The 23,486-nt window shown below is 38.3% G+C and overlaps 1 protein-coding gene across 1 annotated transcript in view; it reads right to left on the bottom strand.

Moving 5' to 3' along the window:
- Gabrr3 (gamma-aminobutyric acid type A receptor subunit rho3) overlaps positions 1-22,082 on the bottom strand; it is a 39,275-nt gene extending 17,193 nt beyond the window's left edge. Inside the window, exons 1-6 of the mRNA XM_070028767.1 lie at positions 21,958-22,082; positions 13,375-13,487; positions 7,109-7,176; positions 5,486-5,709; positions 2,426-2,508; positions 1,137-1,277 (exon numbers count right to left, since the gene is read on the bottom strand). Of these exons, the coding sequence (XP_069884868.1) occupies positions 1,137-1,277; positions 2,426-2,508; positions 5,486-5,709; positions 7,109-7,176; positions 13,375-13,487; positions 21,958-22,082 (754 nt within the window). The remainder of the gene's footprint in view (positions 1-1,136; positions 1,278-2,425; positions 2,509-5,485; positions 5,710-7,108; positions 7,177-13,374; positions 13,488-21,957) is intronic.
- Between the last annotated feature and the right edge of the window lie 1,404 nt (positions 22,083-23,486).

Here is a 23,486-nt window from a genome sequence, read left to right as displayed (position 1 = left end):
GCAGTTGTTTCTTTGAAGATTTGTTTTTGGGGGATTTAATATTTTGAGTTCCAGGTATATTTTAGATATGACACACTTGTCTGTTGTATGGCTAGTGAAGATCTTCTCTTACTCATTTATTTGAAAGTACTGAGGTTTGACTTTAGAACTCAGCCATACTGACAGCTCTTTGTCCTGTTTCTATGAGGAACTCAGACAATAAAGCTAAGTGTGTACTTTAGGTAGTAGTAAGTGATCGGAAGACAAATGGAAACAGGAAATGGTGAGTAAAGAGGTCTATTTTAGAAATTGTGGCCAGGGAAGCATTGTTTAAAGAGATAACTGAACACAGGTGTAAATGAAACACTGAGCTGGTGATAGGAAGCAGGGATAGGGGGAAATACTCTAGATAGAGGGAAGAGAAGATCAAAGAAGAGGCCTCGGGATGTAGTAAGATAATCAAGGACAAGTAGAGGACAATTTAAGGACAACCAAGACGAGAAGAGGAGAGTCAGATGGAGGAACAGAGGCTTGGGTTGAGGGTGCAGCAGTAGGAAGGGGGCAAATCATCTTGGAGTGGTTGACTGCCATTCTAAGTGTGGTGAAGAAACGTATGGGATTTGAGTGGAAACAATTTTTATGTTTTCAAATATCACCGTTATATTAAAAGTAGACTAGCAGGGCAGAAAAGGGAAGAAGGCATCTAGCTAGAGGTATGTGCATGATTGAGAAAGGATGTTTTGAGGGCAGCTCCCTTGAAATTGGGGAGATGTTGCTATTGGCCAAATGAGACACCTGCTGGGATACAGGGTTAGTCCCACGATGTGGTTCCTGGCAAACAGTAGGAGCTCACTAACTATGAATAACTTGTCCACATAAGATGCTCTACCTAGCTGGGCACCAGTGGCTCACACCTGTAATCCTTGCTACTCAGGAGGCTGAGATCTAAGGATCATGGTTCAAAGCCAGCCTGGGTAGGAAACTCCATGAGACTCTTAGCTCCAATAAACCACTAGAAAACCGGAAGCGGCGCTGTGGCTCAAGTGGTAGAGCGTTAGCCTTGAGCTGAAGAGCTGAGGGACAGTGCCCAGGCCCAGAGTTCAAGCCCCACGACTACCACCACCACCACCACTACCAACAACAAAAAGATGCTGTACCTGTGCTGCTGTAGAATGACAATCCACTAGATGCACTGAATTCCTCAATGAAGAATTGGGAAAGGGAAATATGCTCTTCTGTATTTAAGGACTTATTTCCATGCTTCCAGTACAGCATTAGATCCTCCTCATTGTAGGCATCTACAATAAGACAACATCTTTCCTGCAGGTGTCACAACTCTTATACATTCCATAAAGGTCTATAATAACTATGTTTTGTATAGTTCTGTTGGTACAGTGACTGGCTCGATAACATGTCTGTATTAAATACTAAAAATGTTTGTGATCAGACTGATTAAACTTTCATACCAAAAGAAAAAAATATCTCCCAAATTTAGAGCCTAATGACTGACATAAAATGGAAGCTTTTTTTGTGGCAACGTGATGTGTGAAAACTCACCACCTCGCCCTCTTGGTGTGCATTTTTACAAAACATTAATCTAGCCCTCAGAAAGATGATAACAGCATTGCCTCTATTTGCTCAGGGCGATGCCAGGCCTCAGGTCTCTTAGAACTGTGTGCCTCTTTTTGATGAGAATACAAAATGAGTCAAGAGGACCACATTTTTAAATTGAAAAGTAGCACCAAATGTTTCTAATAGGTTCTGGAAGGAGTGTCTAGGCAGAAGGGAAGCATCTGGTGAGATGGCTCGAATTTTGTCATATTATGAAATGTGGTATCTTATGACAACTGCTGCTGGGTCAGCCCCATTGAAGGAACTCATTCAGATGCTTTTTGACAGGGCTTTGATGGGGGGGGGGTGGAGTCTATGCCTAGAACTGTTGTTTTTTCTTTTGAGAAATCTATGTACACTTGATGGATTGTGACTCTTCCAAACATATGGATTCCAGAGCTTTCTAACTGTGCCAGTCCATGTAATAACATTAGGGATATTCACCTTCTTAGACTACTGTTTCTTCATAACCATTAAGAAAACTGCAGTATATGTAATTATCAAAGCATTTTCTTCCCGAATCACCTCATTTCAGAGACAAACAGCCATTGTCCTTAGTAAAAAACAGAAAGGCAAAGAAAAAGAACAAGTGCCTTGGAAATCTATCTATCTATCTATCTATCTATCTATCTATCTATCTATCTATCTATCTATCTATCTATCTATCTATCTGTCTGTCTGTCTGTCTGTCTGTCTGTCTGTCTGTCTGTCTGTCTGTCTGTCTGTCTATCTAATCTATGTATCAATATGCTTAAATGCTTGTGAAGAGCATGTGTGCTATTTCTATGCTATATGTGATGGTAATGGAACATACTCATCAGGCAGAGAGACTTACAGCTTTCGAGTTCAAGGGAACAGTTTTGAGTGTCAAGAGGAAACCTGCTGAAATCCATAAAGCACATGGCAGAAACCGTTATCCTACAGAAGGAAGAAGAAAAGGATACCTGCAGATCATTTAAACACAGGGCCAAATCAGCATGTATCATTGAAACTCCGTTATTATACTTCTGTGTTTTGTGCCTTTCAAGCATAATCGGAAACAGGCTTTACTATCTTTTGTGTGCCTTTCAAGGCTAATTGGAAACAGGCATTGTTCTTTGCTGTCCAAGTAATGAACAAGGAAACAAACTCTGAAAAGTTGCTGATTTGCTTAAGGCAGCATCCAGAATGAATTCCAGTTCTCATCATTGCTTCCGGTCTCACCATTTCCAGATTGCTCACTTTTGAATGTTCTGACTGATGTTTTAGGAAACACACACTTCAAAGTGAGATGATTTTTAAAAAGATTTAAATATAATCTGCTTTGAGGGAGATGTAAACTTAAATAGTCTCTAGTAATAACGAGTTGGGGTGGTGGAAATAAAACACTACAGGTAAAGGTTTCCTTTGCACAGCAAGTTTATTTGAGAAAACTCTCTATCCATCAGTGAGGGCAAAAGCCTGGAGCATGTTTAGCAACAGATCTAGGAGCACAATGTATAATTCAGATGTTATTAAGTCAAAAGACTTGCATACTGATGGGGTTTCTGTTTTCCAAAATTTATATCTTCCTAGATTTTCCTGACTCCAGACAGGGGCTTCTGTATTATGATCTTGCCTCAAAGGAAAAACTTTGGTGCCCATAATAGCAGATCAGAGGCTCCTAAAAGGCCCCCAAGCAAGTCTGTGAAGAACAAAGGCAGCAGATGCTCCTGCCCACAGTGCTTCTGAATTAATCAAAAGAGTGCAATCATTTTATCTTTAGTGGCCTTAATTCTGCTGTCTATAGTCACACAACAAAAACATTAGGCTAGCATCATTTTGTGTAAACAAAACATAGTATGTTACCACTGCTAGAATCAATCTCCGATGTCTTTTGGCTAGGCTCCTTCATAGAACACATTGAGTTCAATGACCAAATAGCTTACACAACTGGACGATATCAAAACCAAGCCTTAAACAAGGTGATTTGTTTCTGGGATTGGGCTGGCTTTGCTGTTAGAATTGAGAATAGCTCTGCTGACTCTTTTTGATTGCTCTGAGTTTAGGGGTTTCCAAGACTACCTGAATAGCCAATGAACTGTAAAAAGACCTCAACAAAGCTTGCTGGGATTGGCAGCTTGACTCATTGATGCCTATACTACGATAGAAGGATCAAAATAATCAATGGAAACAGAGCACAGTGCAAGGTACAGGAGAGAATAGGAACAGGCTTCTTCTCCTAGTGGAGTTACCCACACAGCAAGTGATTCATCCTGCAAGCAGTGATGTGTGACATCACTGCATAGAGCATAGGGAAAGGTCCCTCACTCAGGCATTGATAACCACAGATTAAACTGAGAGGTTACAAGGTAGTTATGGTTAGTGGTTAGTCAGATGGCTGACCATAGTCTCTAGTGTCTCCAGAGGTCAAACTGATATCACATAACTCAAAGCATCCACCATATTATTTTGTAAATGTAAGACTCTCTGGTATGGCCCATGGAGTCCAGATGAACAAAAGAAAATCTTTCAAGAGGCACAGTATCCCAAGGGATAAGAAGTTACTTCACAGGATCTTGGCAAAGGCCAAATGTCTCTCTAGAGTGTGCAAGTTAAGAAGAAAATCCAATAAGTCAATCCTTTACCAGTCATCCTCTCACCAAAACAAATTTAGAACAGTTGATTTTTTGTTCAGATATTGCACTCCTGCCTTGAACTCCTACCAGCACTTGACTCCAGGACTGATACGTTCCATCTTACTCCAGGTTCAAAAGTTCTTTTGAAAACAGCACTTGCCATTGATTGTATTAATAATAAAAAAAATGATGTTCTTTATGAAATGACTGGTAACTGCTTCGTACAAGGTATTTTTAAACAGCAAAAATTCGACATTGTTTTCTATTGCAGCTATAAGTCACTACAAACTCGGTGGTTGAAACAACAGAATTTTATTCTTACAAGATTCCAAAGGCTAAAAGTCTTGTCAGTATCACAGGTGCAATATTACAGTGTGAGCAAAGTCATGCTCCCTCAGGAATTCTAGGGGGGAAATCCATTAATCAAAGAATCAGAAAACTTTGGCTTGCGAATACATTGAGTGCATCCTTCTGTGTGCATCAAATTCTCTTCTGCTTTTAAATGATAAGGATTATTATGATTGCACTTAAATTTCCACCAGAGAATCCAGGAGAATGTCGCCTTTTAAAATTTTTAACTTAATCTCAACTGGGAGGACTCATGTTTGCCCTATAGAGTAACCTCCTCAATTCCAGACATAAAGGCATAGATATATTTTGGGGTGTCATTTGTTTCAGCCTATTATACAATCTTTCTTAGAATCCTAGGACTTTGAAAAAGTTGAATTATTACAAGCCACTCACTATACATATGTCTAATTTGTCTAAAAGAAAATATAGAACATTAAAGATGAAGGGCTTTTATAGCCTAGTGTTAAAACAAGTATCTTAACTATAAAAGGAGAAAAAGAAAAAGGATGTTAAGTTAGTTAAAGTTAGTGTTAACTCAGATGATGACTATGCTGTCCATGGAAACAGGAGGATGTAGGGCAGGCAATTCCTTATTTAGTGAACACAAGAATCCACCATTGCTTGAGGGAGAGCAGGAATGGAATTGGAATGGAGAATTAGCATATCTAAAATAGTATGCTCCAGGTTTTTGCTAGTCTCCTGAGTTTAGTTTCATCCTATTTGCCCAAAGAACATTTCCTCAGAATGGAAATAGTTATAGTAGAAAATAATTCTTTAAGATAGGTGTGTTAGAACTTGAGGAAATCACACCTTCCCTTTGTGTCCCAATATTTAGCATCATTAAATGGACATCAGTGTCATGAGTTTAGTCTGAAGTTGGAACCACCAGCTTTGGTATGGATGACTGTAGTCTGAGGAAGCCAAGGCAGTAGAGAGCTCGTCCTTACCGGAGACTGAAGAGGACGCTCCCATCAGGGTGTACTCGAAGCATGATGTTTTCCATAGTTGTATCATGGATGAAAGATCTTTTAGAATGGACAAAAAAGATATCGGGCACCCAAATCTTTTTGATTAATCTATGATCAAAGGTCATGCTTTTGTTTGTCTTGCTAGGAAAGGACAGCCTCTCATCTTTCCAGTAGTGCCTGAGATAAAAAGTCATTGTAAAGTCCTATGCAGAAAGAAAAAGAGTCCCATCAAATCAACAAGAATATGGCTCAACATCATCACTTCAATACTGTACATCTCAGGACTGATGGACATGGGTATTAATGACTTGAAGAGGAATGTTGGGAAAGAGAAGACAGGTTATTAATTAATTCTAATTATTATTTCTATGAAAGTATCCTTGAAAATTATTCTCGTATTTTGTTGTGCATTATTTAATTGTGGTTTTTAAATTCTAAATATTCCCCTTTAAAATTGTCTTTGTATTGATAATTATTTTTGTGCCAATCCTGAGACTCGAATTTGGGGCCTGAGCACTATCTCTGAGACTTTGTGCTCAAGGCTAGTGCTCTACCATTTAAGCCATAGATCCATTTCCAATTTTTTGGTGCTTAATTGGAGGTAAGAGTCTCACACCCTTTCCTACCCAGGCATGCTTTGAACCACAATCCTCACATCCTGAGTAGCTAGTACTAATGCATATAATAGAGCTTGGGCAGTTATGCCCACTTTATACTACAAGTATATCACAGTATACTACAAGTATACTTCAAGTATACTACAGTATACTACAAGTGAGTCACCAGTGAGTTGTAAGGTAGTTTGTTTTTCCTAGGTTTGAAATGGAAGCACATTGTATTATTCCTTGGGATTAGGCATGTTGTTGTTAGTCATGCATAATATGGCATGAATAAACTGAGTCTTTACCATATACAGTAAATTGTATGGGTTACTGCATGGATTGCCTTAATAAAAATATATTCTGACCTGGAGAGTTAGAAGAAAGTTGACTACAGTAAGAAATCACTACTTTTAAGTTTTCTGGACAGTGGTTGGTGAAAAATGCTTTTTGAAAATACAGATTTTTCACTAAAAGGTAAAACAACTCTGTTTTCTACTTCAAGAACATTCAAGGGAATAGACAAAGTTGTCTGAAAATTTTAGACTTATAAGATAAAAACCCCTTGTCCTCTATTGCTTGTTATTTATGTATAAATAAGATTAATATTATTTGAAACTTTTGGGAGGAGTTGATGAAACTTGGTCTAATCATCTATGGTTTTGTGTGTAATGGCCATGGTTGTGATTCCATATTGCATATGTGATATTATTGTCCCGTGTATATGATTATTGCCAGTTTGTTACATAGCTAAATATGATAGTCTACAATGTTCCTTCTATGAAAAAACATTAGAAGGAAAGAGGGAAGTAGGAAAGAATTGAGTAATGCAGTTAGAGGTAGAAAGAAGTGATTAACAATACAAAATAACTACTCTTATTTAGTGAAGAAGGAAAGACTGATAACATAGAACATAACATGTTTTATTAAAATACCCAATGATTTGTCACTAGTGGATGTATCTGTTCAGAAGAAAAGATAAATATCCCATGAAGAAACTTACCATGTCGACCTCTGAAATGCTGTCAATGCTTTCAACCTGGACATCTATACCTACTGGTACCGGGGATCCTTTAGAAAGAGAAAGCAGAGGGAAAAAAAAGAGAGAAAGCAGAGAGTTACCTTTCAGTGTTTTCAAATTAAAAATCCACTTATTACCAATTGAATCAGTTGATACATATTTGACTGTAATTGAAAAGCATATGTATAAATAAATGTTATTTCAATAACTATTAATCTTTTGTTTGGGGACATCTCCACATTTTTTTCTATAGTACAAAACTGGTACCTTTATTTTTATTTTTTCTTATGCAAATTTTTTAGCTAATAGGGGTTTAAATAGGAGAAATTTAAGAATATATAGAATTATGCACCTACTATGGCAAGGGTCATATGTTACAGTCAGGGAGTGTCAGAGAGTCGTTGACTCTGGAAAATGTCAAACACCGTCTTTTTCATAGGTGCAGTGTTTGGCAGACTACACTCCCATGGATGTCTTTGTAGTGCTACACATGAACACCACAGACTTGGAACTGTCCCTTTGCAGATCATCAGTCAGCAGCCACAGACTGCATTTTGGAAGATGCAAAACAAAAAAGTTCACTCTTAGGAATGTAGGTCACCATTCCTAGTCCTGTATTCCAGTGTCGATGATCAGGCTACTCCAAAAAACAGCAACAACAAAAAGAAAGTGTAAAGAAAAACAACAAAGAGAAAGAAGGAAGGAAGGAAGGAAGGAAGGAAGGAAGGAAGGAAGGAAGGAAGGAAAATTATATTTTCTCTAATATGTGGAAATAAGGATTAGTTTGTAACTTTATAAGTAAATACTTTAGTTTGCAAGTGTACAAAAATGTATTAATTGAAATATAGTAGAGTCATGGAAGAACTCAAACATTGTAATTCTTTAGAAGGGCTAAATCAAAGTTCAACAAGATAAAACATCAGGAAATGGATATTTGAACAGGGTGGAGTGCGGTCACAGGCAAGGTGGTAAACAAAGGAAGAAAAGAAGGAGGGGGGAGAATACAGAAAACAAATTTTATGTCTATTCTACAAAATTAAGAGAAGTGGGGAAGAGGATGGGAGGGATGGGTGAGAATATTGAAAGGGTGACGTTGGTCAAGACACATGGTATTCATAACCTGCTTTGCTGACTGGCAACTCCCTTCAGAACTACTGAAGAAAAATCAAAATAGAAATAAAAAAATAACCACTGATCATGTATAGATTTTTTTATCATCATTCCTCTAACAACATACTATGATAAATATTTATATTGTCTTTACATTGTATTAGGGTTTTTTTTTGGGGGGGTCCGGTCGTGGGGCCTGAACTCTGGGCCTGGGCACTGTCCCTCAGCTCTTCAGCTCAAGGCTAGCACTCTACCACTTGCGCCACAGCGCCACTTCTGGCTTTTTTCTTATGTGGTGCTGAGGAATCAAACCCAGGGCCTTGAGCATGCAAGGCAAGTGCTCTACCACTGAGCCACCTTCCCAGCCCCTGTATTAGGGTTTTATAATTAATGAAGATATGGTTTAAAGTATCTGGGAGAGTACAGACACAATGTGCGTATGTTGCATGTAAATATTGTGTCATTTCATGTAAAAACTCCCACCTACAGGGTATAGTGATTGTCCTGGAGCCAACATCTTTAGGATCCAGAACTGTAATTGTAACTGTAACTGGCTGGTGGCTTTTTCTGCTAGCCTGGGGCAGTCTAATAGGACCACTTTTTAAGTATATATCCATGTTATTGCACATCAGCAAGCACTGGAACCATAGGGGTTTTGAAGGCTGGTTTGACAGTGGAGTGAATGCTAATGGCTTTTCCATTAGAACTGAATTTCGGAGATACAGCTGGAGATGTGGTTCAACTGCTAGAGGACCTGCCTAGTGATATAAGACCTTGAGTTCACATCCAGTACGACGACCACCACCACCACTATTGTGTGTATAAAGAAAGAAATGCGTTTTTGGCATTGATTTATTCCTTTCTTCCTCCAGATAATCCGGTTCTTGTGAGCGATTTCGCTCTAAAGCACTATGTGTGTCTTCAGTGTGGCTGGTCTGCCTGCTTGTCAGGGCTCAAAGGTGACTTCCCTCTTGCTCTAAGCACTTGTGCTCTGGCATTCTTGCTGGACAGAGTGGAGGAAGACAGGAATGTAAGGGCAAGGCGAAGAAGCTAAAATTTTGGATTCTATGAAAACAAAGGTAATTCTTCTGACACCTGAGGAGGTGAGTCAGACATGTTGATGTTAGATGTGATGAAAAAAAAATCTGCAGCTGTATAAGCCTGAAACACAGCCAAAAGTCTGCACATCTCAGCTCTTCCATACTTCAGTTTGTTAAGTTGTAAAACAGAAGGGATAATGTATGCAACCTTCCTTAGAGGGCCGCTGTGGGAGCCCACCAGGGAATGTATCCAAACCCCAATTAAATCCTCAACAACGAACTTTTCAATACCTATTGTTCTGTAATAAGTAATAGCAGCCTATCCAATAACTTTATAAACACTTTTATTAATTGTAGCTAAGATACTAAGTATAATAAGATTTAAATTACTCTTAACCTTTCTGATCATGGTATTAATTTCCTGGGATTACTAACTAGGTAGTAGCATTTATAAACATACATATTTATATAAAGATATAGCATCTGTCTGAATTTTTTATGCAGGCCAGAATAAAGAGGGCTAAATAGAAGTTATATATCTTCCTTTTCCAGTGCATTTTAAATGCATTATATACTGTGATTATTATACTTGTGATTATTATCATCATTTTGATAGGTAGGTAGAACTGGCGTTAGCTGCCATGAGGGAACTTACTCTCAAAGAAGACTATGTTACACTTTCCTGAAATCCAAAACTAGTTAGTGACAAGAATATTCCCAGGTCCTTACAACTTTTTCTCTTGTATGACAGGCAGAGATTGAACAAGCAGCTTTTATAGCTTGAGATTGTGTCTTAGCTTCCTAGTCAATTTCTAGAGGCTGAATTGATTTCACTTTGATGAAAGAAAGAAATGATCATGAATAAGACTCTAACAAAAAGCCCTTACTTATGGGAGATGGAATGGGTAGGGAAAACATAAATACAGAAAATGAGCTGCAATTTATTACCCAAGTTAAACAAAAAGCTCCCCTAAATTTATCTCCTCCTGTTTCTACATAATGAATCAATTAATCTTCTAATGCTTTATAAAAGTAAAAAACACTACAGTAGCAGCTGGTTTTAATGTTAAAGCTAATTAGGAAAACACATTAAGTCAACAGAAGTGCTGAAGTTACATTTAGCTCAGAGGAAGGAAGTATGTTCATGAGCTGATGTTATGGACAAGTCTAAAGAGAAGGATGATAAACAAAGGCCTGTCTTTTAAATCCTGCAGTCTGATTTTCAAAGCAATCTGGCCTTTGAGAGGAAAGAGAAATGGATCAGAGTCTAAGGTTCTGCTTTGATCAAGACAGATGAGAGAAGGTTCAGGATCACAGAGCTGGTTGGAAAAATTTCCTCATTGTGAGATGACTTTCCACCTGTCACTACTTTTTTTTGGTCACTGTGTTTTTCCCCTTTGGGTGCCAGTATTGGGTCTTGAACTCAGGACCTCTTGCTCTTAGTTGGTTTGCTTGTTCAAGGAAGACACTCTACCACTTGAACCATAGCTCCAATTCTGGCTTTTTGTTGGGTAAGTGGAGATAAAGAACCTCACAGGGTTTCGGCCTGGGTTGGCTTCAAATCACATTTCTCAGATGTCTGCCTCCTGAAAATCTAGGATTTCAGGCATGATCTACAAGCACCTAGCTCAGCTGTACTTACAGCTTCATAAAGGAGACAGGGGAAAATCAGTTTTAAAAAATGTATGTATCTCTAACATATTAAACAAAGGGTAAGAAAAGAAAAAAATAGGATCAACTTTATATTTTCCTAGTCTGGGCATGATACAGGAACAGGAGAATGAAGACAAAGCCTTTTAGATTAAAAGAAGAGATTAATAAAAGGCCAGTGATTAGCAATCTGCAGCAGTGGCTGTCGATTGTCACATGCATGCCAGCCACACGGGGATTATGTCACAATGCAGATCTGTCCTCAGCAGCCCTGAGTTGGGGCATGAGCTTCTGAACTTACATTAACTCCCAGGCGGTTCTACAGATGATTCAACTTCTTTGAGTGATGAGATGTCACTGGGTTGTTTATTTCAAGGTCCACGTTTCAAGAACAGTCATTTTTCTTTCACTCTTTCTGACTTTCAGTGGTCTAAAATAATCCCTATAAAAACCTTTGCTTTTCACTAGAAAGCACTTTAGCTGAGGAGCCCAACTTCATAGGAATGAAGGCTTTTTGCATGGCTGTTGAAATGAGTCTATGTTGAATTGCGCCTCCTGAGACGCCATTCCCGTGCACGTGCCGCCCCCTCGTGGCCATCAAGACCCATGCTGGATAAGTTTAACCCAAATACTGCCACAAAATGGGAGGAAAAATTTGGAAAGCATTTTTAAAAAATCATAGAAACCAAGATAATAGTAGTTGTAGCATCTTATTTAACATTTAGCCTTTTTCTCTTACATGGTTGTTTCAGGGCTTAAACATTTTGGGGAAAATAAAGATGATCAGTATGAGGAAATATCAATATGAGTAGAGGAGAAAAGAAAAAGAAGTAGGGTCTCTAAAGGGGACAAAAATGATAACAGTTCTAAACCTTCTTTCAAGCGCTTCTAAAATCTTAATTTAGAATTCAGTAAGCAAGAATAAGCTCACTAAGATTTTAACCTAATGTTAGATGATCAAATGTAATATGATGATTCTCAAAATGGGATCTTCAGAGAAGGCAGCAGCAGCAGCATCGGGGAAAATTATAGAAATGAAATTTGTGGGTCCCCATCTCAATCAAGTGGATCAGAAATCCTGTGAGAGAGGCTGAGTAACCCCCCCTGCCTGTTAAAATGTGATTCTGATGCTTAGAAAGTTTGATCGATTAAGATCAGGTCATTAGAAACTGTAAGACTGTGGGTTCCCAGGAGATGGAAAAAAGAAAAGAAAACAGAACCAAAAGAAACAAAACAAAATCAGCCTCTATCAAAAGGACTCTGAATTCAAATGAGTTCTCCATGTATTTGTATCCTGATGTGCTTTCCCTTGGCTGTAACTTTGACAGGACAAGAGTGTGATGTTTCCCACCTCATTTTGAGTAGTTATGACAGAACCCTGCTTCTCACCCTCATCTTCAATTTCCTCATCTCTACATCCCTAGGATTCTGTACTGTTTCATGCATCTAGGGAAATGGGAGACTTCGATTGAGAAAAGGATGATCTGGATTATTTAACAGGTAGACTTTTTCCCCCAGATCCTGAAAATTCCTAACAAACTTGTTGCACTCCACAGGACACTTGCGCTGAAGTTCCTAAAGGGAAGATTTGGCCCAACCGTGTGCCTGGGGCCCAACCATGTGCCTGGGGCCCAACCACGTGCCTCTCCTCTGGGCTTCTCCCATCCTCCTTACTTGCCACTGTATCTTGCTTTGGGAAAATCTCCTTTCTTTCAGCTTCAGGTTCCTCACCTGAGAGTTAAGGGTCACAGCATTTCCTGTTTCCTAGTCACTGTGAAGGTGGAATAATGTAGTGCATTATAAGACTAAGTATAGAGCCAGTCTAATATGTTTTGATTAATTTCAATTTTTTAAACAGTGAAGAGAAACAAACACAATTCAATCAGTTCAGCAGAATTGGTTCATAGGGAGTTATCGCTTTTGATGGATTGTGAGTTTTCTACGAAAGCCCAGCATTCCAGCCCATAAGAATAACTTATAATGTCATATAATCCAATTTATAGGTTGTAGTGGAAAAATTATTTGTTATATAGGCAAGATGCATATATTTACTTTACTGAACACATTCACAGTGTGAAAAGTACAATAATAAGTTTGAAGATGAATCGAAAATAAAGTTTCTATTATTTTCATTCAAGAGGAATAAAAGGTTTCTTTTGATACTGAGATTTGAACTTAGATTTCTGTTCATTAAGCAAGTGTTTTAACACTTGAGATAAACAGTTCTTTTATTGTAGTTAATTTTTCTGAAAGGGTCTTCCATTTTTTATCAGGACTTGCCTCAGACCATCTCCTCTTCTTCATATCCTGGATACACACTTGAAATACTGCTAGCTATTTTAAAAAAACTGTTTGTCTTCACTCATGCTTTAGTTTTAATTGTTATTAAAACCCATCTCTGTCTTTACAGAACATGTTTAACTAGAGTTTTATAAAGAGACTACTCACCTCCAAATCCAGGTCTCATTGCAAAATCATGGTCCTCTATATGGAGAAGTTGTTCATGTTTCAGAGGCCATATTTTGGTACTGTCATCTTTGTTCATTCTACTTTCTTGCTTGCTGTCCCATCCAAAGGGAGAAAAGAAAGCGTTTCAGAGGTATATTCTACCTGTTTTCCACATAGCACGTTCAGAAACACACACACACACACACACACACACACACACACACTTTTTTCTCACTTCATATTGTCAAAGACCTGCCACTAATGGCTCTTTGTTATATAAGGGTAAGGTAAGGAAAGATAAACAGAATTTGGGAGAGACTTGCAGAAGACACACAGTATGGCATTAGTTCACATGCAAGCAATGTTTCTCAGATTATGGTTTTTAGACTTAGAAAATTCCAATTATCTGGGGGAAGGTAATCAAAATTCAGATTCATGGACTCCAGTACACTCAATGAGCCTCTAGGAATCACAGCCTGGCAATGTCGCATGCCTTGTGAAGGTGGCTTGTGTAAGTCACCTTCATGAGTCTAGGGATCACTGAGGTTGAAAAATCAAACATGATGAAATTGTAAGCTGATGCAAGGAGTGTTTCCAAGAGAAAAATAAGAGAGCAAGAGAAGACTGGAGTCAGGATGCCCATCAGCGGTTCTAGGACTTACAGGTCAGTGACATTTGGACCAATGGAAGCCAAGTTGTGAAGGAGGCAAAGTCTGTGTTACCTGTAGCTCTCCAGGGTGAAGGGAAATGGGAAGTGCCTTTCTGTACTTATCCCGAAGAGAGGACAGCCCTGTCTGCCCCTGTAATTGTGGACTTTGTCCAGTGCTGTGCTTCTTAGAGTCATTTTCTTCCCTGAGCCACCTATTTTCCAGAGGCATTACAGGTGTGGAGACTGAAGGTATGAGAAAACCCTTCCCTGGTGTGTGGTACGCCATACACCAGATCCTGACTAGAAAAATGTGCTTGTCATAGTCAGCATTACCTTGATCAGCAGTATCAGTAACAACAAAACCCTGAGGAGTCAAACTTGGTAAATTCTTGTCACTCGGGATACCTGGGATGCCTTTGCATTTTCAATTTGAATTTTAACAAAACACTAATCAAAGGAATTTCTTCACTCAATAAGGAGACTTGGATGGGGAGATTTTCAGGTCCTGAAACAGCTTAGATCACTCTGTATGGTCCAAGCCCCAAAGGTTTAGACATGTATGTCTTCCAGTGATAGAAATAGAGCCATTAGGATAAGACAATGAGTTTGATTCAAAACATGTTAAGCCATTATGTATTTTAAATTATTGAACTACTTCCAAGGAACAAGAATTATAGAAACATAATACTAAAAATCTAGAATGCACTATTTATTAAAAAGCAATAGCACACAGCTTTTACTAAGTACCTACTCCATTTAAGACAACCTACCATATGATTTGTAAATATGATCTTTTCTGGCATACATCCAAAGCATTTGGACTTCTGGGCTCCATGCCCAGAGTTTCTGATTCAATAGGTCTTAGCATATGAAAATTTGCGTTTTTAACAATTTCTCAAGAGACCCACTGCTATAGAAAATACTCAACATTTAATGAAAGTGAGCTACTTACTTAAAAAAGAAAAATAGTAATGTAACTTTGTGTGAAAATTATTGTAATAATTTTTTTTTGGTCAATCATGGGGCCTCAGCTCTTCAGCTCAAGGCTAGCACTCTACCACTGGAGCCATAGTTCCACTTCTGGATTTTTCTGCTTATTTGGTGCTGAGGAATTGAACACAGGGCCTTATGCATGCAAGGCAAGCACTCTACCACTGAGCCACCTTTCAAGCCCTGTAATAATTTTTAATAAAACTTTGTAATAATATTATAATTCAACTAAATGACAAGTCATTTGTTTTGGAAGTCTGAACCTCAATGATATCAAACAAAGGAATATCAGTTGATGGGAATGTGTTACACTAGTATTCTTAATTTTTGCCTTTGTCCACAAAGAACTGTGAATATCATTTGAAAAACAGGAGGTGTACATCTTGGTAATTGGTATGATTTTTCCCTTTAGACTTTGTCCATCTAGGATCAGACAAAGGCCATATTCCTCTGGCCCTCCTCCTCAGTAGCAGAAACTCCACCCTAATTCTGTGACTAAGAAATCAGGGCATTGGCAAGTTGGAATGGATAGATTTTGAGCAATCTCAGGGGCCTAAGCAGGTCACTGTGAGGCAAAAAGAAAATTGCTAGAACTGGGAGAGGAAAAACACACCTAACTCATTCTGATACACTGTAGGTTTAAAAATGAAATGGAAATCCATCATTATAACAGACATTTCACTGTTTGCTTCACAGAACTTCTTTGTATGTTTTACATATTTGATTAAACCATTGGATCAGAACTGAACTTGAAAACAACTAGGGCTGACATGAGTTGGATAAAACTAATTGGCATACTTAAAGTTATTTAATTGAAAGGTTAACAGTGAAAATGAAATGAAAACCACAACTCCCATTTTCTACTTGTTAAATGGGTAAAAGACATAGAGTAATGTCAGACCTCCATGCTGATAAGCGTACAGTGATGGAGGAGCATTTGTACTTCACATGTAGAAGAATAAATATTGGCAAACCTGTCTAGAAACTCATCTCAGAAATCACATGATACTTTATATGCTTTGACTTAGTTATTCCACTCCAGGAAAATTACAGTTTTCTTAGGAAATGAAAAAAATATGTGAAGATATTTATTGCTCATATTAAAGCTGTGCAATGTTGAAAATAAATGCTCACTATTAACAGTTCTTATTCAAACTAATAATATAGTGATTAAAGTTCTATTATGGTATCGATGAAGCAGTGTGGCAACTGTTCTCATTACCTGACTCATATAACTGTAACTCCTTTATATATCACCTTTACAATAAAATTTTTTAAAAAAGAAAATAGGAAACAATTTCTATGCTATAATTTTAAATTAAAAATAGAATTGATATAAAGTAGTGAGTTATAAGTATTTACTACCTTTGCTTTAAAATAGTCTACTTAGAGCTGAGTGCCAGTGGCTCATGCTTATAATCCTAACTACTCAGGAGGCTGAGATCTGAGGATCACAGTTCAAAGCCAGCTGGGGGCAGGAAAGGCTGTGAGACTATAATCTCCAATTAACTACTAGAAAACTGGAAGTGGTTCGGTGGCTCAAAGTGGTAGAGGCTCACCTTGAGCACAAAATTCAGGAACAGTGCCAAGGCCCAGAATTCAAAGACCAGACCCGTCCCCACTAAAAAAAGTCTACTTAGATTATGGTATTTAATTTTTAATTTCTTTTGAAAGTAGCAGCTCTAGTGGGCCAGTGTCATGAATGAGCTCCGATGACAATCTTTCCTCTCCTCATCTAAACAACTCCTGAAAATGACTGGAAATATCTACTTTGTTAATGGTAGATGAAATTTTAATGATGTTATTTGGTTACTTATTTATTTATTTAGTGGTGGGGCTTGAGCTCAGGGCCTGGGTGGTGTCCCTGAGCCTCTTTGTGTTCAAGGTTAGTGCTCCACCATTTGAGCCATAGTGCCACTTCCAGTTTTTGAGTGGTTAATTGGAGATAAGAGTCTCACAGGGACTTTTCTGCCCAGCCTGACTTTGAACTGTGAACCTCACATCTCAGCCTCCTTAAAATAGCTAGGATTACAGGCATGAGCCATTGGTGCCCAGCTAATGATATTATTTAAAACAATGTTTTAAAGGTGTTACTAAAGAATTATTGAAAATAACATTTTAAAGCAAGCTCACACATTTCCTGAAAACTTAACATTTGACTCTCATATAGAGATTTAAGCATAGTGTAGCACTCTGCTAATAGTTCTTTTGGTCAGTGTGGTGTTCCTGCAGCAACCTTCCCCAAACCAGCACTGAATAGAAAAGTCACCCAATACAAGGGATGAAAGATTGAATTAATATTCATTGAGGTTCTTTCTCTGTTCTTCTTTGTACCACTGGCAGTCTGGATCTTTCCTAGATAAAGCAAGGACATTTCTACTTGCCAAAAACTAATCAGTCATATTCCTCTTCTCTTTGTCTTTACGAAACAATGAAAAAGGGCCATCAGATTAAGAACATGGAAGCCCACAATACCAGCATCAGGAAACAGGTAAATGCAAGGGGTGGGGTGGGGTGGGACCAAGGGGAGAGAAGGAGACAAATGAAGCAGGGAAAGGGGGAAGAATGCAGTGAAGAATTCACTGTGTTTACCACAAAATTAAGAAAAGTAAGGGAAAGTAGGTTGCAGGGGGTGACACTGATCAAGATGCATGGCATCCATAAACTGCTTTGTTAAATGGCAACTGCTTTGTACAACTACTTAAAGATAATTAAAAATTTAAAGGAAAAAAAGAACATGAACTATCGTAAGAAAACCGAGGCTATATTCTGAATAAACAGTCAATGCCGAGGCATTTAAGGGCCTGGTTTTATGAAAACTCTCTCAAAATAATGCATGTGAATGTTAAAGGCCACCATATAATTTTCTTTTTTTCTTTTTGTATTGTCATGTGCGAAAACTATATTAATTATCTTCACCATATACTTTTTTTTGTTTTTGGTCCTGTCGTGGGGCCTAAACTCTGGGCCTGGGCACTGTCCCTCAGCTCTTCACCTCAAGGCTAGCGCTCTACCACTTGAGCCACAGCGCCACTTCCGACTTTCTTTCTCCCTACTTATGTGGTGCTGAGGAATCGAACCCAGGGCCTCAGGCATGCAAGGCAAGCGCTCTACCACTGAGCCACCTTCCCAGCCCCACCATATACTTTTCAACGAAAGACCAGATCTTCCTTTCACATCCACTCTGTTAGTTCTCATACATCATTAAAGGATGAATAATTAGTTAATTCATCATTTGTCAACTCATAATCAGGTTGGATGCTGGGGAAATTACTATATTACTAACAAACTAGATTATGAAGAAGCTTGGGTGACTTCCTCTAGAAACTATGCCCTATAGCAATTCTGTAGTGTTTTCAGATGCTTTAAAATCTACAGGAGAAAGTCCTGAGTGACAGCTCAGAAGTTGGCTGTCTGGCTTGGTCTATCTTCCGAGGACAGTGTCTAGGTTCCCTTCTAGCTGGTTACTTGGGAACCAGTGTGAAGGTTTCTTTATCCCCCAGTGCCATAGAGGATTTTTCTTTGAAGAACAAAAGAAGCATGTATAAGCTTTAATGAACCCTCTTCTAACTTGTGGCTCAAAGGTGTGCCTCACTTAAGAGTCAGAGAACTAAAAACAAGCATATTTAGCCTCAGAAATCCTGGAAGTTCCTTTGTGTGGGAAATTTGACTTACATAGTGTCTAGAATTTTCTTTCTTCAAATAAGAGCTAAAATGAAGCATTTAGTTTAAGAGAAAAATTCCCACCTCACTTCCAAGAGTCATTGTTTTCCTATCGCCCTTTGAAGTACTAAAAAGTTCACATGGAAGAATTATTGGGAGCAACTCTAATGGACCAGTGCCATAGATTAGTTTTCTGATGGAAACATCTACTAAACAGACTGGACAAATCTACCATGTAAAGAGTACATGATATTGTAAGCAGCTTTTTATTAAATTTAATTTTTATCTTTAAGTAGTTCTACAAAGAAGGTGCCATTTAACAAAGTGGTTTATGAACACAATGCATCCTGATCAATGCCAGCCCTTTCGCATTCTCACCCCATTTCAACCTACCCCTTCCCTTACTTTTCTGCATTTTGTGGTTTATACAAAGAATTTTTGACTGGATTCTTTCCCCTTTCCTCCTTTTATTTGTCTCCTTTCCCCTTGGCCTCACATTCCTTTTACATGTATAAGTTAGACTACATAAATAATACGAGCAATTAAGAAATAAAACACAATACTTTGGTATCAGTCTACATCCCCAAACATACTCTTGCTTAGTTGCCTTCAGCTGAACAGATGTGTCATTTCAGGTTTGGGGTCTGGTTTGTCATTGTAGCTAAAGGCTGGAAGGAAAGTGTGAGAGGTAGACTATTTTTTAAATTTCTTCTCTTTTCTTTTTCTTTTTAAAATTTGGTAATGGTACTGGGAGTTGAATTTGGGGCCTGGGCACTGTCCCTGAACTTTTTTTTTTGCTCAAGGTTGGCACTCTACCACTTGAGCCACAGCGCTACTTCTGAGAAGGAGATTTTTTTTTTTTGGTGGGGCCTGGGCACTGTCCCTGAACTTTTTTTTTTGCTCAAGGCTAGCACTCTACCACTTGAGCCACAGTGCGACTTCTGGCTTTTTTTTTTCTTTTTGCTTATGTGGAGCTGAGGAATGGAACCCAGGGCCTCATGCATGCAAGGCAAGCGCTCTACCACTGAGCCACCTTCCCAGCCGGAGAAGGAAATTTTTTAAAAATTTTTTTATTGTAAAAATAGTGTACAGAGGGGTTACAGTTACATGAGTAAGGTAATGAGTACATTTCCTCTTGGGCGTTGTTAAAGAAGAGATTTGAAATCAGGAATCTAATCCCTATTTCCTTTTGGTTTTGGTCATTAAAGCTGAAGTTTCAGAAGGTAGATAATAAAATTTGGTGTCATCTTTACTGATCCTGTAGTGAGTGTTAGGTACATTCAGCATGTGAGGGCAATTTGTCAGAACCTCTGTCACCCTGTTTACTGGTGAGATTATTCATCTTTATCCTTTATCCTTCTTCTTCTGGGTCTATTTGGATTTTTTCATTTTGGGGGGGGATTTTTTAAAAAATTATCTTTTTTTGAAAAAAAATTTTATTGTAAAGATACTGTACAGAGGGGTTACAGTTACATGAGTTGATTTCTTATTGAGTGTTGTTACCCTCTCCTTTGTTTTCTCCTACTACCCCCTAAAAATTATCTTTAAGCAGTTGTACAAAGAAGTTGCCATTCAACAAAGCAGCTTATGAATATAATGCCACTTAATCATTGTCATCCCTTCTAACATTCTCCTCCACCTCTCCCAATCCACCCTTTTTCTTAAAATTTTGACATTTAATAAACCAATTTATCTATACAATGCACCGTGTTCTGTGTCATCCCTTTAACACCTTCACATCCAGATCTCCCATCCCATCCCTTCCCTTATTTTTCTCAATCAAGTGGTATATACAATGCCTTTTTTGCCTGCATTCTACTCCTTTCCCCCTTCATTCTTCTACCTGTTCCCCCTTGCCTACCTCCTTGAAAGTACTAAGTTTTTGGTACTTATTTTGTTGGGCTTTGATTTAGGATTAAAAAAAAAGACATTCTGTGATTTTTGAAGGCATATTGCTAATAGACTGAGCAAATTCTCTAGTTTTCCATGTCAAAGGAATTCCTGGCAGTTAATGGCACTAAAGTCTGTGAATACCCAGACATTGTGAGTCACTGGTCACTGTGAAGTCAGCTGACCTCCTTGCTGAGGAGCGTGGGCTGACATTCAGAATGAGGTTTTATTTTTAATATCTGTTTTTGCTTACTTAAATTTTTTATTGTTGTTGTAAAGGTGATGTATGGAGGGGTTACAGAATGTAAGTCATGTAATGAGTACATTTCTTTTTGAGCAGTGTCACCTCTTCCTTCTCTTTCTTACCCATTTTCCCTCCTGACCCTCATCCCCCATAAGTTGTAGAGTTCATTTTCAACATAGTGTCTAGTGAGAATCACTGCTGAATTAGTTTATCCTTTGTCCCACCATTTCTGTGCTCACCCTTACCCTCCCCCAAGCAGATAAAGTTACATTCAAGACAAAAGGTTCTGGGAACAAACACAGTGACAAAGGAGGAGAACCAAAACCAAAACCAAAACAATCCAAAACCTCTTGTGTCCATTTCTTGGAGTTCACTTCAACAAACATCATTTTAAATGATCATCTGCACATAGCTATTGAGCCTTTGTGATCCTCTCCTATGACTATTTTCCTTGGTCTCACTATGTGAGTGTCTAGAATGGATGTTGTCCAAGTGTATTTTTTTTGTCTTTTACCATCCAGTGTGTTTACTTGTAGATTCAGAGACTCATTTTAGTTACAAAAAATGAGGGAAACCATGGAACCTATGTTTATTTGGGTCCAGCTTATTTCACTTAATACCATTTTTCCCAAGTCTCTCAATTTCCTTATGAATAGGGCAATCTCATTCATTCTGATGGAAACATTGAATTCCATTGTGTATATATACCACATTTAGAATGATATTTTAAATAGAAGAAAAAACCCAACAAGTAGTTTTAATGACATGAGACTATCTCACCAATACTTACTTAAAGAAGTTATAGGTTAGCATACTTTTACTTAAAAAATGTTGAAGAAACATTAAACAAGTTCTATTAATAAAAGCAATGTGTAACTCATTGAAGAAATACATTCACTGAAAGGAGATTTCTACAGGCATCATTTATTTGCTACAGATATAAAGTGTAAATGAAGCATATTATTCTGCTCGTTCTATTGCCAACCAGTTGTTATTTACTCTGAAGAGTAAATGCTGTATCTGGAGGCAGACACTGCCAGCAAAAATAGATTTCCACTCAAGGTATGCTTTTATATTTCTAGTCAGACTGAGGAGTCTGGTGAGAGGGCTAGAGCAGCAATCACATGGACTGTGTTGAGAGCCTTACCGGGTCTGTTTTGTTGAAGAGGCACACCGCTGGTGGGGCTTCCTGATATTAGAAACACAGGAGGCATCTGGCGTGAACATGATCCAGATATAAGCGACAGAGACCAACTGGAAAGCCAAGACCATGTCTTCTAGAAAAAAGGACTCGTGTAGATGTCACCCAGTTGCTATCAAGATTTCTTCCTCATGTGTTTTTTTTTTTTTTAAAATTAAACAGAATGCCAGGTAGAAAGTATGAAGGAAAAAAAAGAGAGAAATTCTTTCTTCAATTGTGTTTGTTGCTTTAGTAAATTAAGGAAGAGGTTACAACACGGGCAGGCCTAGATCTCTAAATCCTTGGCGAGTTCAGGAAAATAAGGCAGAATTCCCCACGTTTAATTTGCGTCTCTTAGTCCATCTTTCCGGGGAAGGTTTCAGTAAGATGCGGATCTCCTCCTCAGTAAACTGCAGTTCTCAGCAAACAAATGGTGAGGCTAGGCATTAATCCTCTTAAGCCCGTGCAATATTATTTGAATCTATTTAATGACTCTGTAAAATAATATGCTTAATGAGTAAAAGATGATTCATTTAATCTTAATTATGTATTTGAAGACCTTTTATCTCATGAGTTTTTTTTTTAATCCAGATTTCTGGGCTTCCCCCACCTCTCCCCAAAGCATCATATTATTTAAGCATGAATTAAAAAATACAATTTCTTTTCAGGGAAACAATTATACAGTAAGATGATGATTAATTCCACTGGTAACAAAATGGCTCAATTTAAGGTTCAATATCACAATATAATAAGCAATGTGATAAATAAAAAGTCTTTGTGGTGTTTGCAAAGCACCTACTGTCCCTGTTAAACTTAGGTTTTACAAGCTGATAAACATCCTTTGTCTAAACAGAGTAGAAACACCCTATGGGAATATTCCTTACACTTCTGCAAGGAGCCTCTGAATGGACGTGTCAGTGAGGCTAGGCTTCTCTATCTGGAGCGTCACAGGGCAGGCAGTACAGGGACAGGTGACCTTCATACTAGAACCGAGGGAAAAAGGGGAAAAAAATAACACTTTCCAGTATTGTGAAGGAAGTACTTACATTTTCTTAAATTGGTTTGTGTGCTTGACACCTTTTATTTCAGATTATTCCTTTGCCATATTAACTTATTTTTAAATTAGAGTTATTTTCTTGTAGTCATTGTGTCAAAACCTTCACCTGGGGGCTGGGAAGGTGGCTCAGTGGTAGAGTGCTTGTCTTGCATGCATGAGGCTCTGGGTTCGATTCCTCAGCACTACATAAGCAAAAAGAAAAAAGCCAGAAGTGGTGCTGTGGCTCAAGTGGTAGAGTGCTAGCCTTGAGCTGAAGAGCTGAGAGACAGCGCCCAGGCCCAGAGTTCAGGCCCCACGACCGGACCCAAAAAAACCCCAAAAAACAAAAAACCAAAAAACCTTCACCTGTTCTTTAGGTATTTTCCCCCCTCTATTTCTTTTGAAGTTTGAACTCAGGTCTTCACGGTTGCTAGGCAGGCATTCTTCCACTATGAAAACA

The sequence above is a fragment of the Dipodomys merriami genome, unplaced genomic scaffold, assembly GCF_024711535.1.
Source record: "Dipodomys merriami isolate MVZ:Mamm:240054 unplaced genomic scaffold, mDipMer1.0.p SCAF_2, whole genome shotgun sequence".
Classification (NCBI taxonomy): domain Eukaryota; kingdom Metazoa; phylum Chordata; class Mammalia; order Rodentia; family Heteromyidae; genus Dipodomys; species Dipodomys merriami.
This window is presented reverse-complemented; position numbering and strand designations above follow the sequence as displayed.